At 39.9% G+C, this 18,086-nt stretch overlaps 1 protein-coding gene and 1 long non-coding RNA gene across 5 annotated transcripts in view; both read left to right on the top strand.

Annotated features, from left to right (window-relative positions):
• Stacl (SH3 and cysteine-rich domain-containing protein) overlaps positions 1–18,086 on the top strand; it is a 76,547-nt gene that overhangs the window by 47,546 nt on the left and 10,915 nt on the right. For all 4 annotated transcript variants that reach the window (XM_033342553.2, XM_033342550.2, XM_076625580.1 and 1 more), the window contains 4 exons: positions 6,601–6,857; positions 7,559–7,951; positions 8,594–8,850; positions 9,518–9,629. In XM_033342553.2, the coding sequence (XP_033198444.1) occupies positions 6,601–6,857; positions 7,559–7,951; positions 8,594–8,850; positions 9,518–9,629 (1,019 nt within the window). The remainder of the gene's footprint in view (positions 1–6,600; positions 6,858–7,558; positions 7,952–8,593; positions 8,851–9,517; positions 9,630–18,086) is intronic.
• Positions 11,000–17,339, top strand: LOC117161204 (uncharacterized). Its single transcript, XR_004464981.2, has 4 exons — positions 11,000–12,682; positions 12,901–13,018; positions 13,093–14,091; positions 14,284–17,339. It is a non-coding gene; the product is annotated as an uncharacterized LOC117161204 (long non-coding RNA).

The raw sequence follows: 18,086 nt of genomic DNA, 5'->3' as shown, positions 1-18,086 counted from the left end.
AGCTGTATCGATTGCCTGCTCATTGGAATTGACACGAACGTGAATAATTGAAGGTGTCAAATAGCAAACTGACTAGAGACGTGGTCCTATTCGTAATTAGAAACCTGTTATACCTAATCGATTATTCGAAATTCCGGTACCAAAGTTCATCAGATTCGTTCGAACAAAACGAGGAAATATCGAATGCAAAGATTTCCCCCCTCGTATTAAATCTGATTTAATTGTAACTTTTAATACAATTAATCACCATACGCGTATTGTGATCACCATAATCGGAAAAGGAGAAAGTGAGATGGACAATAACGCGAGATAAGATCAGCCTAAAATCATAGTCTTATAGAAAAACACCATGTTTAAAAAAAAAAAACATTTTTTTAAAGATTTTTTTAAAAGATACCACGAGGATGACATTTCCTAAAACAGAGAAATATTCTCATCTCTGAGAAAAAGAAAGAAACAAAAAGAACTAGATGGAACTAGATAGATCTACATAGAACTAAAAAATACTAGACATTCTTCCGCATCCTCGCTCGTGCCTCGTTTCCAGCGATTTAACACTAAACCTATCGACACTTCCTGTATTTTCCTACCGTGTGCGATCAAAATGACCGATAATTCAAAAGTTTTTTGTATTTAAATTTTAAATAGTTTTTTGTATTAACTTAGATAATGGTTAATTTATAACTGAACGTATATAAAATGATGAACTTTGAGAAGATTTCGTGCAAATTTGCTTTTGCTTAATTTCAACTATAAACCTAAATAAAAATACACTTTTATTTATATAGAGATACATCTCATTCATCCTCGCTGCACTTTTTACAAATTATCTTGCAATCAAATTTTGTAACCTGTACAATATTCCACTTGACAATTTTGTTGCAGCAATGAATCTGAACTTGTTGATAGTTCCATTGTATGGTTTTTTCCCTGCGATTTTTTATACAGCGGTAACGTATGCACCAGATTTATAACAATTTCGTGAATTCTCTGTACGAAACGGTAGAACGTCGATGAGACGAGCAGACAAATAATGAATTTCCCTCTTTGTCTTTCGGGCGCATTCTCACTAATTTTTCTCTAATTATACTAATTCGTTCGGCCGTCACAGTCAACAAGTTTCAGGAGAATGGTTCTACAAATGGTGGAGTAATTTAACGTTTTAGAGGGAAAAGCGTGTCAGGTTGACACATTTTTCTACGAACGCGCAAAAATCGATCGGCAGAGGAACAGGAGGATTTGCATTGGTAAAACAAGCAACGGAGAACGAGCCTATTTACGCCGCTTCGCCCGTGTAATCGATTCCCGTTATCTGGAGGAACCCGGTGACACGGACGCGTGCACACGGTGCCGCGTGTACATCGATCGCAGAGACAGACGTATTCAAACAACGACCTTAATGAAAGCACTCGCCTAAACGAGAAGTCTTCACGAAACCGGCTCAGGTTACCGGCAGGTAACCCTGGCAACTGGATCAGGAGAGCTTCTGCCATTTCTCTCGTCCTTCTTTTTTTTCTCTTTTTTTTTTTTATCGATTTCTTGCAACGTTTAAGCGGACGAGGGAAGGAAATGTGATTTTTCGAAGGGATTTCTAGTAAATGAAATTTTCTTCTTTGGCGTTGTTTTGTAGGTTAGGAGGAGTATTTGTGAAATATTGGCTTATGATATTTTAGGGTTAAAAAAGGAAATGTTTTCATTTTGACAAGCTTCTGTGGACGAAATTCTTTCTATTTCTGACGAAGGTACAATAGAATAAAAATTTAGCGACTTGTAACATCATTGCAATAAGCATAACCTTATCAACTGACTTTTGTAGAGGTTAGGTTTTTATCAATTTGTTGTGATTATCTATGGAAGTAGATGTTCGTTAATTTTGGCTTCCTTCTTCAGGATGAAACTGGTTACGCTTTTTCTGAAAATAGAAAAAAGCTTCAGGGAGATTACAACGTTGCAATCATTTTTTTTGTCAGGCCAAATGTGACCGTAGGAATTGCCCAAGAGAAATTCTGATGTGTCTGTCTCTCTTCCCTCGCGTGTAACAATTTCTTGCAATATTTAAGCAGGATGGAAATGAAAGTGAAGAAATCTGTGGTAAAAGAAATTTGAGAAATTTCTTTCAGCTCTTGTGTTAAGCAAAAAATATTTATGAAACTGCGTAGAAACACTGACTGAGACGAGTCTCTGACACAGAACAGAAGTTCTCCTCCATTTTTTATAACACAGTATTCGGAAGAAACAGAAGAGAAAATTTGAATAATTTCTTCCGTGCGTTTCTTTATGATAAAAGGAAGCGATATGAAAAAAATTGAAAATTACAGCGGAATGGTGTCTGGGAAACACGAGTTATGATTATTCATTAGGCAAACCAATCTTAATCTCTCCTTTTCTTTTCTTGCAATGACTTCCTGCAATATTCAACGCAACCAGAAAGCAGATTATTTCGGCGAGTCGCTGCTGAATACCTTCTGGGAATCCTCCTGGCGATCAGGATTATTATGCAAATTGAAATTTAAGGCGTTAACAGATCAACTGTTAGTTTAGGTCCGAGATATAATTTTTGTGCCAGGTACAAGGAACACAGTTGCTCCTACAAAAAACTGTATATTTGTATAAATAAATATTAACCATCGTTTGATATATATCAGGAATAAACAATAAAGAAACCATCCTAACCATCCTGAAATTATGAAAAATGATTTATACGTGCACAACGATGATGCGTGTGACACAATTGTTGATATCTGTTAATACCGAAGAATTGAAAATTGAGGATTAAAGCGATGTATTCTTTGGTACACGAAATGTCAGATACACAAGAAATCTCGTGGAAGAAAGAGAAGGACGCTTAAAAATGGTATTTGTCGTTCGAAACTTGCGACGAAAATAAGAAGCGAAAATCGAAGGAAACGTTTTTCAACACGGATTCAAGGAAGATGGCTGGTTGCCGTGTTCAGGGGGTCTTTAACGCGTCGGAAGTTTTCTGGGACAAATCGCCTCCGGGATGAGTCGAGGGTTCGCTAAGTTCTTTTCGTTTCCAGATACGATCCACAGAGCCGGCGTCTCGTATTCTCTGCAAAGCATGACGCAATACGAATCAAATGTATCTAAGCATTTTGAAAAATTGCTGCTAGGAACAATTTGGTTCTCTCTTACGTTGGTATTACTGGACCGTTTATTAAGCGTCACAGCATACGACGTATTAATTTCTCGAATATTGTCGCCGAGGTTAGGGCACTTTAATTTTAATCTTATTCGAGGTTGAAGTTGAACCGAATCCATGAAATTGTAGGAGAATGACTTCATTCGTTTTGCAACCTGATCGTCCTGGCATTGCCGCTACAAAGTGGTATCATCTCTAAATCAGTTGAACGCGGTGATCCGAATGTGGATACGCTCGTTTGTCACTTGTTTTTCATTGAAATTCGGATTTCAAATGCGCGTTTAACGTGAATTAAAAATTTAAGTAGCCTGACCCAAAGCTGAGACGAATGTACATAAAAGCACATAACCTAATTCAAACCTAAAACGACAAACACACATGCATACAAATATATGTACATGTGTCACGGAATTAATCGAGCCCGCCCCCTTATTTTTAGAACACGTCCGCGTAATTGAATGTCAATTCCGTGCTCGTTGACCAGCCGCGTCGTTGGCAACACTGTTTCGGGCAACGTCAGTGGTAATAATTGAGTTTTTCTCTAGGGACTTTCTTTCCCATGTGATCGTAATTTAAAACTCCTGCAACCTTGCAAACTCAAATAATAAAGTAATTACAGATCCGCTGAAAAACCAGACACGCGTCTCGCTATGACGAACATACGCGAAAATAAATTACTCTGTTCCATTTCGAGAATCCTATTTCATTCCTATAAAAAATTATTTTACCGTTACAACCGATAATCGAATATTGAAGGGGGGCAGACACGTGTCAAGCAGAATGCACGAATTGGTTCATAGCGCAAAGAATCAAAGATATTTGCTCCTTTTTTCACTAATGAAATTCCGCCCCACTTGTCATAATTTCTCCCTTTGTGAATTATCTTACGATCTTCTTTGAACGCCTCCGTTTCTCCAGGGTGAAGCTCGATTTCTATGAAATTAAAACGGATGGATTGCTTGTTACACAATGAAACACAGACGGATAAAATTGATATCGAATCGAGCACAATGGAAAAACTTAAGAGGATCAGTGAGAGCCGATTTGCAACATAGTCGTTGGGTGGGACATAAAAGGGGGAGCATTAATAAAAAAAAAAAAAAACAGCGTACATCATGCAATATGTGATATGTAAGATAACATGAGACACGTCAGAACGAAGTATTATTGTCGAAATATTTCGCAGGTGCAGTTGAAACAAACGTAATGTCAGCAATGATGTCGAAGATTTCGATATTAAAGTATCGAAATTCGATTGACATCTGCCACGATCGCAAATCGGTGAAATGTTAAAATAGATTTTTAGGGAAACTGAACGTATACCACTTGTGTCGAATCTAATCGTTAGCTACGTAACATGTAACCGTGGTAACTGAACGGTTTTACGATCGGATGTTTCAATTACGCAATTGTACAATCTGACATAACTTAAAAATCGTCATCTATGATTCTGTTTCCTACATAAAGTACAAGATATGACTAATTTTCAGCCATTTGACGATAGAGTACTATAGTTGCTTTGTTTCCTAAATTAGCTGATATGTAAAAAATTCTAATTTGGTAATTCGTTTATAAATGTCTGCTGGTGTAAAAGTACCACGATATCCGGTGTTCCGTCAAGTCCGTCAGAAAGATAAAAATTTCGATCGATTTTACGTCAGAGACAGGAAACTCTGCCAATTCCCTTGGCCAAGTTGCGTCTATGTTACGTCGAGGATTTGACCACGCGAAATGCGTATTTATTTTCGGATTTCGTGCATCATGAAACAGCCTGTATATCCGGCTAAAAGTGGCCGTCATACGTCAACGAGCCACGCGATCGTTGCACGCGTAAATATTTAGTCGATGCACGCGAAATGCCTTTTTTATTATCACGGATTCCTGAAAATCGTCGTTTCTGGAATTCTTCGAATATCATCCACTAATATCATGTAATAGCAAATTCTCCTAATGTGCCCCTAAGCTTAGCTAACTCCAATACCAGATCCATCTTATCTATCAGTCATCAAATTTGGCTACCATTAATCTTAATTCTTAGAAATTACCTAGAATTGGTATTCATGTGATATTCACCGCAAATACGATTATCTCTAACGAGCTAAAAACATTGAACCCTAATACTAACCTGCTACTAACCTCCAAATTTCTGGTCGAATTAGACAGTACCTTCTGTACTATTAGCACTGAAACCTTGAAATCGCGTAGCTTTGTTATTCACCTAATATTCACTGTAAATCCAACTAGGCCTGCTGATGATCCCGAAAATTCACCGAACCCTACTCTAAATCCCCTAAACTCACGTAGCCCATTAGTCTAATTGACGCTTAGTGCCATTATAGGCGATAACGTACCGGTTGATGGATCTCGTTAATTTTTAATGAAGCAGCCTCGCGTTAACGTACGATCAACACACTGGCCATTATCGTTATAATTAACGAGCTGATCGATTTATCCCACGATTCTCTAATTGTTCTTCGTGGTCTACTATTTTTGAACAACTCTACCACGGTTGGCACGAGGGAGGATTATTTCACTCGGAAACATATTTCAGCTTCTTACATAGCAAATTTGACAACTGCGAGGAACAAGAGCTAAGACGAATTGATACAAATGTGTGAGTATCGATGAAATGCCTTGGCACCAAAATTTCAACGATATCGAAAAACCGACCCAATCCCTTTGGTCTATGAACAGCTTAATTCTGTAAGAAGTTCAAAATCGAATGTCAAGATGCTGAAGCTTAAGATGTTGAAAGAAATAATTCTACCCAACTATATCTTTGGCGCACAATGCGTCCTTTGTGCCACATTTACTCGCTGCTGGTAATTGTTTATTGATACAAGAGCGGCCGGCCAGTTCTCCACGTGTTGAAATATTTGAAGAGAACTCGACGCCTCGTGTATCCTGTACCGCGGAACCCGATCTGTGTCTGACATTACGCACCCTCTCGTCTGTCTACGCTTTCATGCAACCACCATCGAACAACCAGGGCCTTCGACACACTCGTCCAAACGTTTTAAACAAACGTCCCATTTAATTAATCGAACGGTAGCTTCGTACAGATTGAAACGTTGCTGGCCGAAACAGATTTGTCTGTGGAAGATATAGAGACAGGCTATCGATCAATTTACTATTCACTTTTCCCATTTTGTTCCAAGTGTTATAGATAACTCTGTAGTCTCGTTCAAAGATCTAGCCATTCTATGTGTAACCATAATGGTATTGAGTGACTCGAGGACTTCGATATTAGGTTAGGCGATTTTACATCTTCAAAACTGGGTGCAATTCTAGAAACTCGGCATTTGGTCCACGCGCGATTCTACAGACTCGACGTTAGTTCTAAATGATCCTAGAAACTGAAGATCATTAAAGATCTTACAACTGTTACCAAATCGAAGCCTGTAGTTAAGTGTGTTCCTAACCTAACTTATGTTCCACAGTGTCAGAGTTCGCGCAGGAGCTGGGCGCGGCAATGGAAAGCCACTCGGCAACCGTACGACGTCTTGTCGACGAGTTTCGCAGCCGATCCGGAGACACCAGAGTCGATTCCGGCGGAATGCGTCGAGTTTGGGAAAGTTTACTGCGCCAGGTGCAATCAGATGCAGAAGCTCACTTGGATCTGGCCGCGGTTCTCCAACAGCAGCTGTCTAGGCCCACCTTGGAGGCCAGCTTCCACCGAAAACTCCAGTCCAGAAAGGTAATTCGCTTCAGATTTCTGCATCTACGAAAATCGAACAAGCCCTTGATAGCGAAACTTTGTTCAAAATCCATGGCATGTGCTACAAATGTGGCGAAAAGTGGTTTAAGTTTGAAGGGAGAAATTGTCGTGCGATATAGTCAAAATAAGATAAGGCGCCTGAATGTCTTTGACGACGTCTATAACGTGAGAATCTTCCAAAGAAATTGCACGTGGGCGTCGTTTGCCTGCTTCGAGATTGCTTCCAGCTCAATGTGATCGTCGTATCGCGTGCGGTATCAAGGGCTTCCTCCGAAAGCAGATAAAAGTTGCCAATACAACTGCTTTGAGCATTTCCTTAACGGACCTCGGTGTATCTGAAAATTGAGATTTACGATCGATCCAGAGTTGCGCGCAATGCAGATTTGAAGCTTTAGGATGATGCCATCAAACCTACATCTTACCCCAACCTAACCGAAACTTGATTCGAATTTTTCATTCTTAACAAATCTATTAATCTCGAGTAAGCAATTGGGTAACCAGTATCGATTTTTAGAGGCCTGTTACGATCGAAAATCCACTGCGGCTTGACAAAATCCCAACTGAAAACTATTCCACCTGAACCGAGATTTAGCCCTAACCCTAAAACCATAATTACAGGAGAAGCCTGGTAGCATAAAAGAGAAAGAGGATGATAAAACCAAGGAAATTCCATATTGCAGGTGTTTGCTCATCGCGAGGCCTACGAGCAGGTGGTGGCGAAGACCGAGGAGAAGCTGCAGCGTGCCCGCGCGGATTACAAACGCGCCTACGCCTCTCTCTTAATGATAGATGGCGGGAGTGAGCAGGAACTGAAACGCGCCTACTACGAGGCGCACAATGCGTACGTTCTTCAATTGAAAGCCACGAATGCCATCACGGAACGGTACCAGTCACAGTGCTTGCCTAGTCTGCTCGGTGAAATAGCGGAAGTATATGAAGAGTTATGTGGATTGGCTTGCAAATGCGTGGCTGGAATATCGGAGGCAGCCGCAGAGAGGGCTGGGGATCAGGCGAAACGTTATCAAGCGGTAGCGAAAGAGGCTCAAGTCATAACACCGCTAAATGATTTGCAAGTACGTCGGATTGGCTATATTTCCCAAGTCTTCCTTTATCTATCCTCGTTTATGAGCCTTGACTCAATTGTTTGCGTACTGTGAGTGGCGGAATGAAGAGGGCAAGGGAGGGAATCCTATCAGTCGGCAGAACCGAATTAGGGTTGTGATGAGCTTGCCAGTCAGCCAGGCGTAAAGCTGTTAAATCCTCCTATTTGTGAGAGTCCTACATGCTCGGTTGAGATTAGGATTCTTAGCTTCAGACGACAGGGAACTGTAGGGATATTATTCCGTTTCTGGTGTTGCTTCTTAAGAGGAATAGTTTTGGGAAAACTAAGGCTTGCGATTTTTAGAAATACAGGGAATGAGTTTGTTGTTTTTACAAATACACGAGAAGGGAAAAAGAAAGCAAAAGGCGATGGCCAGAGACGGAAATCGGATCTATATTTAGAGCACATAGATCGTGTCTATATTTGGCAAAGCATGCAACGATGGGATTTATAATTATCATTTATCAGCAGAGCTTGCAGTAGATTATTCTATGATCATCCTATCCCACAGAGATAGAAAAAAGATTCAGGTGTCAAGAAATAATGATCACCCTATTACAGATATAACTTCGAGCGGTTATTCCACCTATTAAGACCAGAATTTTGTGTCTAGATTCTGGCACGGAGCCTATCAGCCACCGCGACCCCATCGAAGAAGCCCTCCAGGCGTCTGTTCGTGGCGCCAGGTCCGCCAGAACAAATACCCATGGAGAGAATCAGTCAAATACCGTCGCTGAGGGACGAACTAGCACCGACAGGAACCAGTACTCTGCCCCTGATGGAGGATTTACGACGAGAGCACGATAGCCTAGCTCAAGAGATCACGCGACTCCAGGACGCCTTGGATACGTTGATCCGCATGCAACGAAAGTGCGTTAACTTATCCACCCAGAACAAATATTTAAAAGTTAATAAACTACTCTGCGAATGTGTGAATCTGGCTTAAGTGGATACGGTTTTCAATGAGTTAGAAGAGGTAGAAAGCCAAAGTAGGTGATCCAATCTTGGTCGGTTAGACGTTCAACGTTGGGTCTTCCCAGATGCAACGTAGATACGTTAACCTATCGATTCAAATACGAGATTTATAATTCAATAGACCATATCACAATCGTGTGAACCTGATGACACGAATAGATAAGATTACAAGGGACAGAGTGGCAAAATGGGCAGCCCCAAATCTTAGTAATCAAACGTTAAATATAGGGTCTTGTAGCAGTCTAGCATTTAGGATTTGAGGAAAAGTAATTTCACAATATTGCCAGTGCTGGCATTGAGAAGAAGGTACGATCGATAACGTGGAGCTCCAGCAAAATATAGAACCGCGAATAGAAATGATTAATGTCTGACAAAAGAATTCGGTCTAATTACCTCTCGTTCCGCTTTTCGGTGGCTGGTTCAATTTATTAAAGGTAAACACGTTACAAAGGGCCACGGTTCTCGAGTGCTGGTATTTCCAGCTTACAACACTCGACACGTTCGCGGGTTTAATTCCACGAAGCCCGAGAATCGCTAAACGGTTTCCTTTCTTTAATTGCAGGAGCGCTGAAAGCAATCTTTACACAAAAGTAGCCGAGCTCCAGGAAGACATCTCTATGAAGCGTTTCGAGCTAGGGGAGGCACAACTATACCTCGCAGCCGTGCAAGCACAGGTATTTCAATTGATATTATTTTGTAGCAAACATTCTGGTAAACTTGATAATTATCTTCAAACCTATGTTCGATGGTTCTCTCTGTTTGAAAAAGGTTAGTGAAGATACAAACATTTGTAAGGTAACTTTTCTAGCAGTGCTGTTTCAGGACAATATAACAACCAAAATTTAGATACTCAGCTTTACTTTATCACGATAATTTATTAATTCTTCCGTTTACGAAAAAAAATTACTCGTTAGAAAGTAGAAATCAGAAAAATATTCTTGAAAAGTAATATTTTCGATGGACGAGTGATGTAATATGTAAGATGCTTGAAAATTTGTGAAAATGTTCCTTACATTTATATCACTTTCCCTTAAGAATCTCAACCTATCGCGTTTCTCATTTGCTCAGTAATTTTAACTTTCAGTAACCTTTTTCCCGTTTTTCTTTTTTCTAAACTATTTAAATGAACCGTCACAAGATCGATAGCAGAAAAAACGGAGACCTATTAGTGACTATCGAAAGTTTGCTCGCAAATTGCTGCACTTCAGTGCTGCCAACATAAAGTTCCTATCGGGAGAAACCGTATCAGAAGTTCCGTGCACTCGGATTAAAAACTTGCTACTTCCATAGCGAACCAGTGTCGTTTTCTTGTTTAGAAAACCGCGGCAGGGGTCGCGGAAAGTTTTTTCATTCGTGACAGAAAAGTTTCTGTGTTCCTGCTATGACAGGAATCAGATATGTGTATCCTGTATGTGTGCGTGTTCGAGCGTACAGGAATCGTTTGACGACCTAGAAATTGGATTTGCGATGGATCCCCGAGGAAACATCCATCGTAGAAAAGAAAAATCACCGATTTCACGCTACTGTTCCCTTACACCGGAGGTTTCTTTAGATCCGGCAGTTTCTTTGTTGGTGATTCCATTCAGGCCGTGAAATCCTCTGATGCTCCTACCTACAGTTATACATACATTAGCATAAGAAATTTTTCAATCACAAAATGTGGTTACCTTCCATGATTGAAAATTCAAAGTAATTCGGTATTGTCAGATCATATTTTTAATAAGCTTCCTAATTTCGCTAATTACAAATTCTATTATTCAACATCTTTAAATCCGAAAAACGTACGAATTTAATCCTTCAATTATTCCCAGGTGATATATAACAGCATAACCTCCAATAAACTTCTTCATTTTTAAATTTAAACATCTTTAAATTCTAGAATATTTACTTATCAAGAAAAATCAAGTTTGATATTATTATTCGAACGAAATTTTGTCTGAACCTAATCTCAACTGATCGAATCACGTATCAACGAACCAAATACCGAGAAAATTCTTCGAGTGATTCAAAGAAGATTCTACGCAGAGTCATCTGGCGTGAATTCCTAACCTGAACCAATTTGTCATCGGCCAGCGAAAGAGCGCGAGCACCACGGTATCACAGATCAGCTGTCAGCAAAAGCATTATCCTCATCGGCAATCCAACCACCTAAACAGCCGGTCGAGTGGACGAGAACGACAAAGAAGAGCAATCCGTAACACTTTGTTCAGTGGGTCTTCAGACACAGTCGGTCGGAGAAATCTTACCGGGACAAAGGAACGTGTCGATCTCGGCCGCGAGAAAAAGAACTGGTCTCGCGGAGCATTCGTGGTTCTCGAGTCGAGTGGCTGAGCCGATTAAAATTAGCACGAGCCTCCCATTGTTCCCTTGCACGGGCCTCGAATAAGTACAATGCACCCTGTTTGTTCACCTGCACGTGCTGTCCCGCAGTTCCCTACCTCCTCTCGTACGATCCGCGCCAGATCGGCTGCCGTTAATAAGACGCCATATTGGAAACTGGTAATTGGTCCTTCGATGTGAGTAGACAAAAGGAAAAAGTGTTGTTCTCAGCAGTTAATGCATATCGATCTCTTAATTTGGTGGTCGGAATTACAAGTGTATTGCGATGAAACGAATATTGGTCGATACCAATATCATTGGCTATTGATGGCTATTAAACGGGCATTTTGAGGTTAAAATATTCAAGCAGAGGATATTAGATGGGAGATTTGTATATTGTTGTGGCATTTCGCAAAATTGAAATTAACGATGGTGTCAAATTATCAAGCCAATTGCTCTTCTAGTAATACTCTCTCATAAAGCATCATAACTTTATGACAATTCCATTAGAAAACTAGCACGACTGTATCCACATTTTTACAGAAAGTAACCTATCCTAGGTAACCTAACCAAAATCAACTGAACCATCGTCATCGTCGTCAAACACTAACATTCGACTCGAAGTTTGAATTAGAAGATAGCAACGAGGTTATACGAGGGTAAAAGAAGCGAGAGAAAAATTGTTGAAATCAGCCGTGGCAGAAGATAAGGGACACAGAATCCTTTGTCGTCGAGCGAGACTCGGAAGACACGCGAGACAGACTTTCGCTCTGACTCGTATCCTGAAGGTAGCTACACATAAGAGCCGAGCTTTTCTCCGGTCACTCATTTCCCGGAAAAGGGATGAATTATGGAGAGATAGGCGGCGAACGGTCGTGAAACGAGCGAGGTAGTCAAAGACACGTAAATTTGCGATCGCCTTCTCTCGTGAAAATAACTTCGACACACGCGCGCTTCTAGAAACGCTCGCTTCAGCGAGTTCGAATGCCTCGACGCGCATCTGTCGATACTCGAATTGGCGAGGAAGTACGATCGCAACTTTTCAAACGTAGATACGTCAGAAATGATGAGAAATATGGGGAAAATGGGGCAGATTTAAAAGGACAAATTTTCCTCGGTGAATAGTAGAAATTATATAGGGTGTCTTTGACACGTGTAGCTATCTGTCGATATTTGAGCTGCGATCAGATTACAACCGAGGCTCTTCTAACGTACGTCTGTATGGCAAACGATGACAAATACGACTGTGAAGTGGAGGAACGATAAGGACGAGGAGTAGTCAAAATCGAGAAAAATAAGGCGAATGATAAATTGACAAAAAATTGATGAAAATGCTAAAGAATGACAAAGGCTACGAGAACGATATGGAAGATAAGAATGGTGGAGGGAAACAAATTTACTATAAAAGGTAATAGAAATCGTACGGGTTATCTCGCGTAACTGAGACAGTAGCTTTTAGAATACAGTAACTACTTAACACAGTAACAGCCAGAAGAAGAAATTCTAACCTATAAATCTAGGTGTTTCAAAAACTTGAAGCTTTCCTTTATTTTCTCTTCGTATCTCTGTATTTGATTGTCCATAAGAGACACTCCATATACGAAATTATGAGGAAATTTATTTCAGACGTGGAAACATGGCGGAAGTTATGGCGCGAGATGCAAATTTGTCCGGTATGGTCTTAACTCAGATTAAACTCTAAGTCTCAGTCATCCTACGTCTAACGTGACTAATAAAAATCCAAGTAAAATTCCAGCTCGTATTAATCTACATAATCTACATTTACGTATTTGTATCTAATCCTTGATCTAATTTTAGACCCAACTAAATGTCCCTATGAAACTTCAAGCTCGACGGTAAACAGGATTTGTGAATGGGAAAACAGAGACAGAGGAAACACAATGGAGGAGGAAATCTGTTCTTCTTTTTTCTCTTGATAAGTGGGAGGCAGAGGCGTGAAGTATACAGCCCCATTCAATGACATTGGTTTGCATACGCCTTTGAAACCCTTTTTTGCATCTACCTTTCCATCGAATTCGTCGTCCTCGGCGAGAAGATTGGCCTGATTCAAGCGTTCCACACGAGCATTCGCTAAATTCCACAATACGACGTGTCCTGATCCTTCGACTGGCACGCCAAGGATGACTGAATACCTAAATGTAGGCTGATCCGCACTCCATTACCTCCTAAAATAGCAGCCTCTGTGACGTTGCCAACTTTTTGCCGCAATGAGCATTTAGGCTTCACGTGAATCTGAATAATTGTCTGCCAACCTGAATATCGATAGCAAAGGGCGATCAATGATGTAGTAGTTGATCATTGCTTATAGTCTAGTATTAATATTCTTTGTAAAAATATTCCAGACAATTTGTAAAACTTAGGCTACCGATCTGTTAGCTGATGAGAGCTGCTGGTAAACGTCTTCGGTAACAAAGATGGTGCTATAGTCATGCTCGTAGAACACGAGAATTGGCCACGTAGTCAGGAAGATTATAGATTGAGGGAAGGTCGTTTAACCGGTGCTTTCACCACCAGGGGATCGATATCGTGGCCGAGTCTTGCTGAAATTTTCAGCAAGACACGTCCTAATGGACCTGTCAGCGGCCACCAGATACCAGTGTCTATGGAACAGGCTAGATATCGATAATTGCCCGCTTCGATCCATCCTAGCAATTTCCTTTGCATTAGGCTTCTACCCTAGCCTCGATCAATTTGTCAAGACGATGAAGGAAGCTTGTGTTTTTTTATCTATCAGAGATTTAGAGGCTAATTTAAAGAAGATGTTGCATGAAAGAGAGCGATAAAGAAGAAGAGAAGGTACTTAAATTTAGATTTCTTATCTGAGCGACAGGATTTCAACTTTATTAGCCACGTAGAGAGAATTTTACAGACAATTGTGCTCTGTACAAAATGATTTTGACGCGAATTTTTAGATTAATACATCCAGCGGGATGGTATATCTTCCTTTTTCATTTTCTTCTTCGTGTTTCTCTTTTCTTTGTTTTCTAGCGGAACGTTGAATCGGAAATGGTCCTTCAAATATTCAAAAAGTATGCCCGATTGATATGGAGCTGCGATTAAACGATAAAAGTTGCTGTAGTCCTTTGAAAACGATTCAATTTAGCCTGCACTTCTGCAGGTTAAAATATTCAAGGCTATTTCGATTCCTAGCAATTTCTCAAATATGTAACCAGTAGTTAAATGGAAATCTCATTGGAGTGAGAAAATTACTTGGTGTATCTTCAGAAATCAAAGAATATCGCTCCAATCGTAGCAACCAAACAATGATCAGTCGATTATCTTGATTAATCAAAGTGGAGGCTAAAATATTTTTCAAATATTTTTTATCTGGAAGGGCAAATCATTAGAATTGTTTCTCTAACTCTGGAGCACTCAAAATTCTTCTAGAAATTGAGAAATTGTGCTGACCCAAAGTTGAGAAACCTCTGTCAACAATGAGATCAAAAAATGTTTCTTCAACTGGCAACATCGTTTCAAGTGGCTTTCCTATCTTGTCCAAAATTGCTATCAATGAAAGAATCAAAATGATAATATCTTAAGAAAACGAATTTTTAGATTAATTTAACAGATTGATGAATTTATTTATTTTCTTTTTAGATTAATTTAATGATATTTTACAATTAAGAGAATTACTGCGAGTGCTTGATATTGAAAAATCCTATTCCATTCAATTCCATCGACTTATTCAAACTTGTATAATTATCAACATTCCCCTGCAATATTGAGAAATTGTCTCAATTAAAAAATGAAAAAGTTGTGTGAAAGATGAGAAAGTGGCACCTGAGTTAATGGAGTCAAGCCAAGTCCTTCCAAACACTTCAACTAAAAATTTTACCTGAGTAATTAAGAACCATAACAACTTGGGCACTTGTACGGAATTTTTAAGAACTGTTTTAACGAGAAGTCCAAAGTATTCGAGAAGTTAGAAGGAATCGAAGTTGATCTGTCTGATTATCAAAATTTATCCAATTCGTCTGAAATGCTTCCCACAAACCGACGAATCCTCTGTAAGTGGAACATACGAAATATCGAAAGCAAAATGCTTGTTATAACGTTTATTGGATAAATCAATTGTGCTGGGATTTCGTTTCTTAAATTACCTTCGTAAAAGTACGAATTTGCACGAACGTGCGCAGTCTATCAGCGGCTAAATAAAACAAAATGTAAAAGATACAGCTGAAAAGCAAATTTCATAGAACAGTTCACGTCTAGAAAATAAAAACCGAATACAGACGCATGTCAAACTGCAATAAACCATGGCAAAACGCTGATGACTAAATGAAATAAAATCCGAAAAATATAAATCATAGAAAGAGAGGCTATCGATAGAAGCATACAGATATAAAAGGTAGATAACTTGCAACTGGCATACAATCATACACTCGACGTACAACTCGTAATGGAAAACCAAGCAAACTAAAAAGAACAATTATCAGATAGGAAAACCGGACATGCGTAAACAAATGCATGTCAAACAGTAATAAACCGGCATGAAGAGAAACTGATAACAGATAGCAAAGAACAATTCCCAAATGCAAGATAAAAATCGGATACGCGTAAACTGACGCGCTCCAAATTGCCTATAAACCGATGCAAAAGACCGACAACTGAATACAATAAACTGAGTAGAGTAAAACGTAAAATAAAACAATGTAGGTACAAAGGTAGACAGCTTGCAAATTACACGTGGCCATGGGCTGCAGACGAAACAGGTTCCAAAGAACAGTTGACAGATAGGGAACGAAAACCGGATACGCGTAAACAGACACGCGCTGCGTTGCCTAACGCGTCGCCCGGATAAATAGGGGCGCGCAATCGCGCGACATGCGCCCTCACAACTGGGTCACCATCCGACAGCCGCCGTCTGAAAATCCATTCCTGGCCTCGAGTTCGCTCTCCTAGGTCAGGGTGGCAGGAGGAGCCTGACTAGTCCTCGCGAAAATGGGCTGGACAACGCTGCGCACACAAGTCGTTAGTATCCCCCTTGAAACACCTGGACGAGACACCTGGCCCCTTTCGCTTTCTATCGCGAATCCAGGTCACAGACATCAGATCCGTGCAGCCAGACAGTGATCGAGCCATTATTCGTGGCGCAGTGTGCTTTCGCGCTGGTGAATCCTCGCGTTCCTGACTCCAGATAACTCGCATCCGTTGCTATGCGGCTCCACTGCGGTCGCTTCCGGTTCTTCTTGCCTCACAAAGTCTGTACACATTGTGTCTAGTGGTATTTGACGTGAATGTGTGCCTGAATGATGGTTCTACGAATATTAGCGACAAACGCAGGTCTATGAGAAAGTTAGGTCAGCTGCTGGTAGGAGCAGCTGGTGCATGGTGTTTTGACACGTGACACACGATATTTGCAGGCGTCGAGACGCGTGTCCGTGATCAGGACACACACGTGGGGGACACTTTTTGCCGCACGTGCTTGGGATTAAACGTGGTCGAATGATTTTCGTTAGGGGAGTGTCGTTCCTTGCTTGACAGAATGGACTCTTCGTGGCGTATTTTGATGTCGATACCGGGGGCTTTGCGGGCATTCGCAAGTGTGTACAGAGTAGTCGGGAATTGATTAAGAAGAATTGTTTATGCGATGGCTTTTACCGTTGTTTTGTCAAACTAGATTCCCCGATATTTAACACTTTCGCGTGTATTAAAAAGTTGCTGGAAAAATCGTGCGTCGTCGTTGCACGTTGCAATTGTATTGCCTGATGAGATGTAGTGCTGCTGACGTTGCGTAACGTTTGTTCTCTGATAAATGCACAGTAGCACAGACGCAACTGTTGCGTCTATATCTGTACACGTTTGAATAAAATATTTTTAGAAGGAGAAAAGAGAGGCGACTATAGGAAATGCGTTGAGATATCATTTGACTCTGCTACTTGCATATTTCATGTGTCAATCTTGCCTTCGTTTCTGGCAAATCCATTTTACAAATCTTGCAAATCAAATTTTACAATTCCATACATAAAAATATCTGTACTTTTTAACAGCGAACGTGTTAAATACCTAGTGTCTTGACTTTTGTAAATGTCCCTGATTTTGCTTCTTTCGTTATTTACTTTTTGTATTATTTTCGTGCTGTCCAGTCGTAGATTGCAGACTATTGAGTAACGTATCGCGGAATAATGCAGAGTACAGTTTGACTTGATGGTCGATGCTCCTTCAGTGTCTTTATGAATGAAGCCCCCACAGTATACTCGGTGCACGATACAGCGATAGGTACAATGGTCTGTTTGGGATCGATAGGAATCTCGGTTGCCGTAATATTGTACTATCGATGGCCTAATTTTAATTAACAATTATTTCCGGCAGACCTTGCCTCGAATTAGCAAATTTGTTAATTATGAAATATTAACCACTGTTGGACACTGTTGTTGGCAATTAAATGTCCAATAATTATAATCAACGCTATTTCACTTTTAAACAATTGATTGATGGAAGAACAATAATATTTGTTTATATTTGTTAAGAGACTGTTTATTAAAAATTGCGATTTTTCTAATTGGAAGCAAAAGCTACCCTGCAGCTAGAATAAACATTAGTTTGCCACGCTTTTGATCTCTTATATATTTCTGAATATTTAGATATTTTACATTTTGCATATTAATGAACATACCCTGAATATGCATGTTGTTTTCCATATTCATACATCCTGAGCATTTTTGTATCTTTCAATTTTCACATAAATCCATCAAAATTGGCAATTTATTTAGTTAATAATAAAATATTATTAAAATAATGGAACATTAAAATCGAATGATACAATTGAAATAGCTTTGCGAAATGGTGAT

The sequence above is a fragment of the Bombus vancouverensis genome, chromosome 16 (assembly GCF_051014615.1).
Source record: "Bombus vancouverensis nearcticus chromosome 16, iyBomVanc1_principal, whole genome shotgun sequence".
NCBI classification, from domain to species: domain Eukaryota; kingdom Metazoa; phylum Arthropoda; class Insecta; order Hymenoptera; family Apidae; genus Bombus; species Bombus vancouverensis.
The sequence above is the reverse complement of the archived record's forward strand: the minus strand, read 5'-3'. Positions and strand labels throughout refer to the sequence as shown.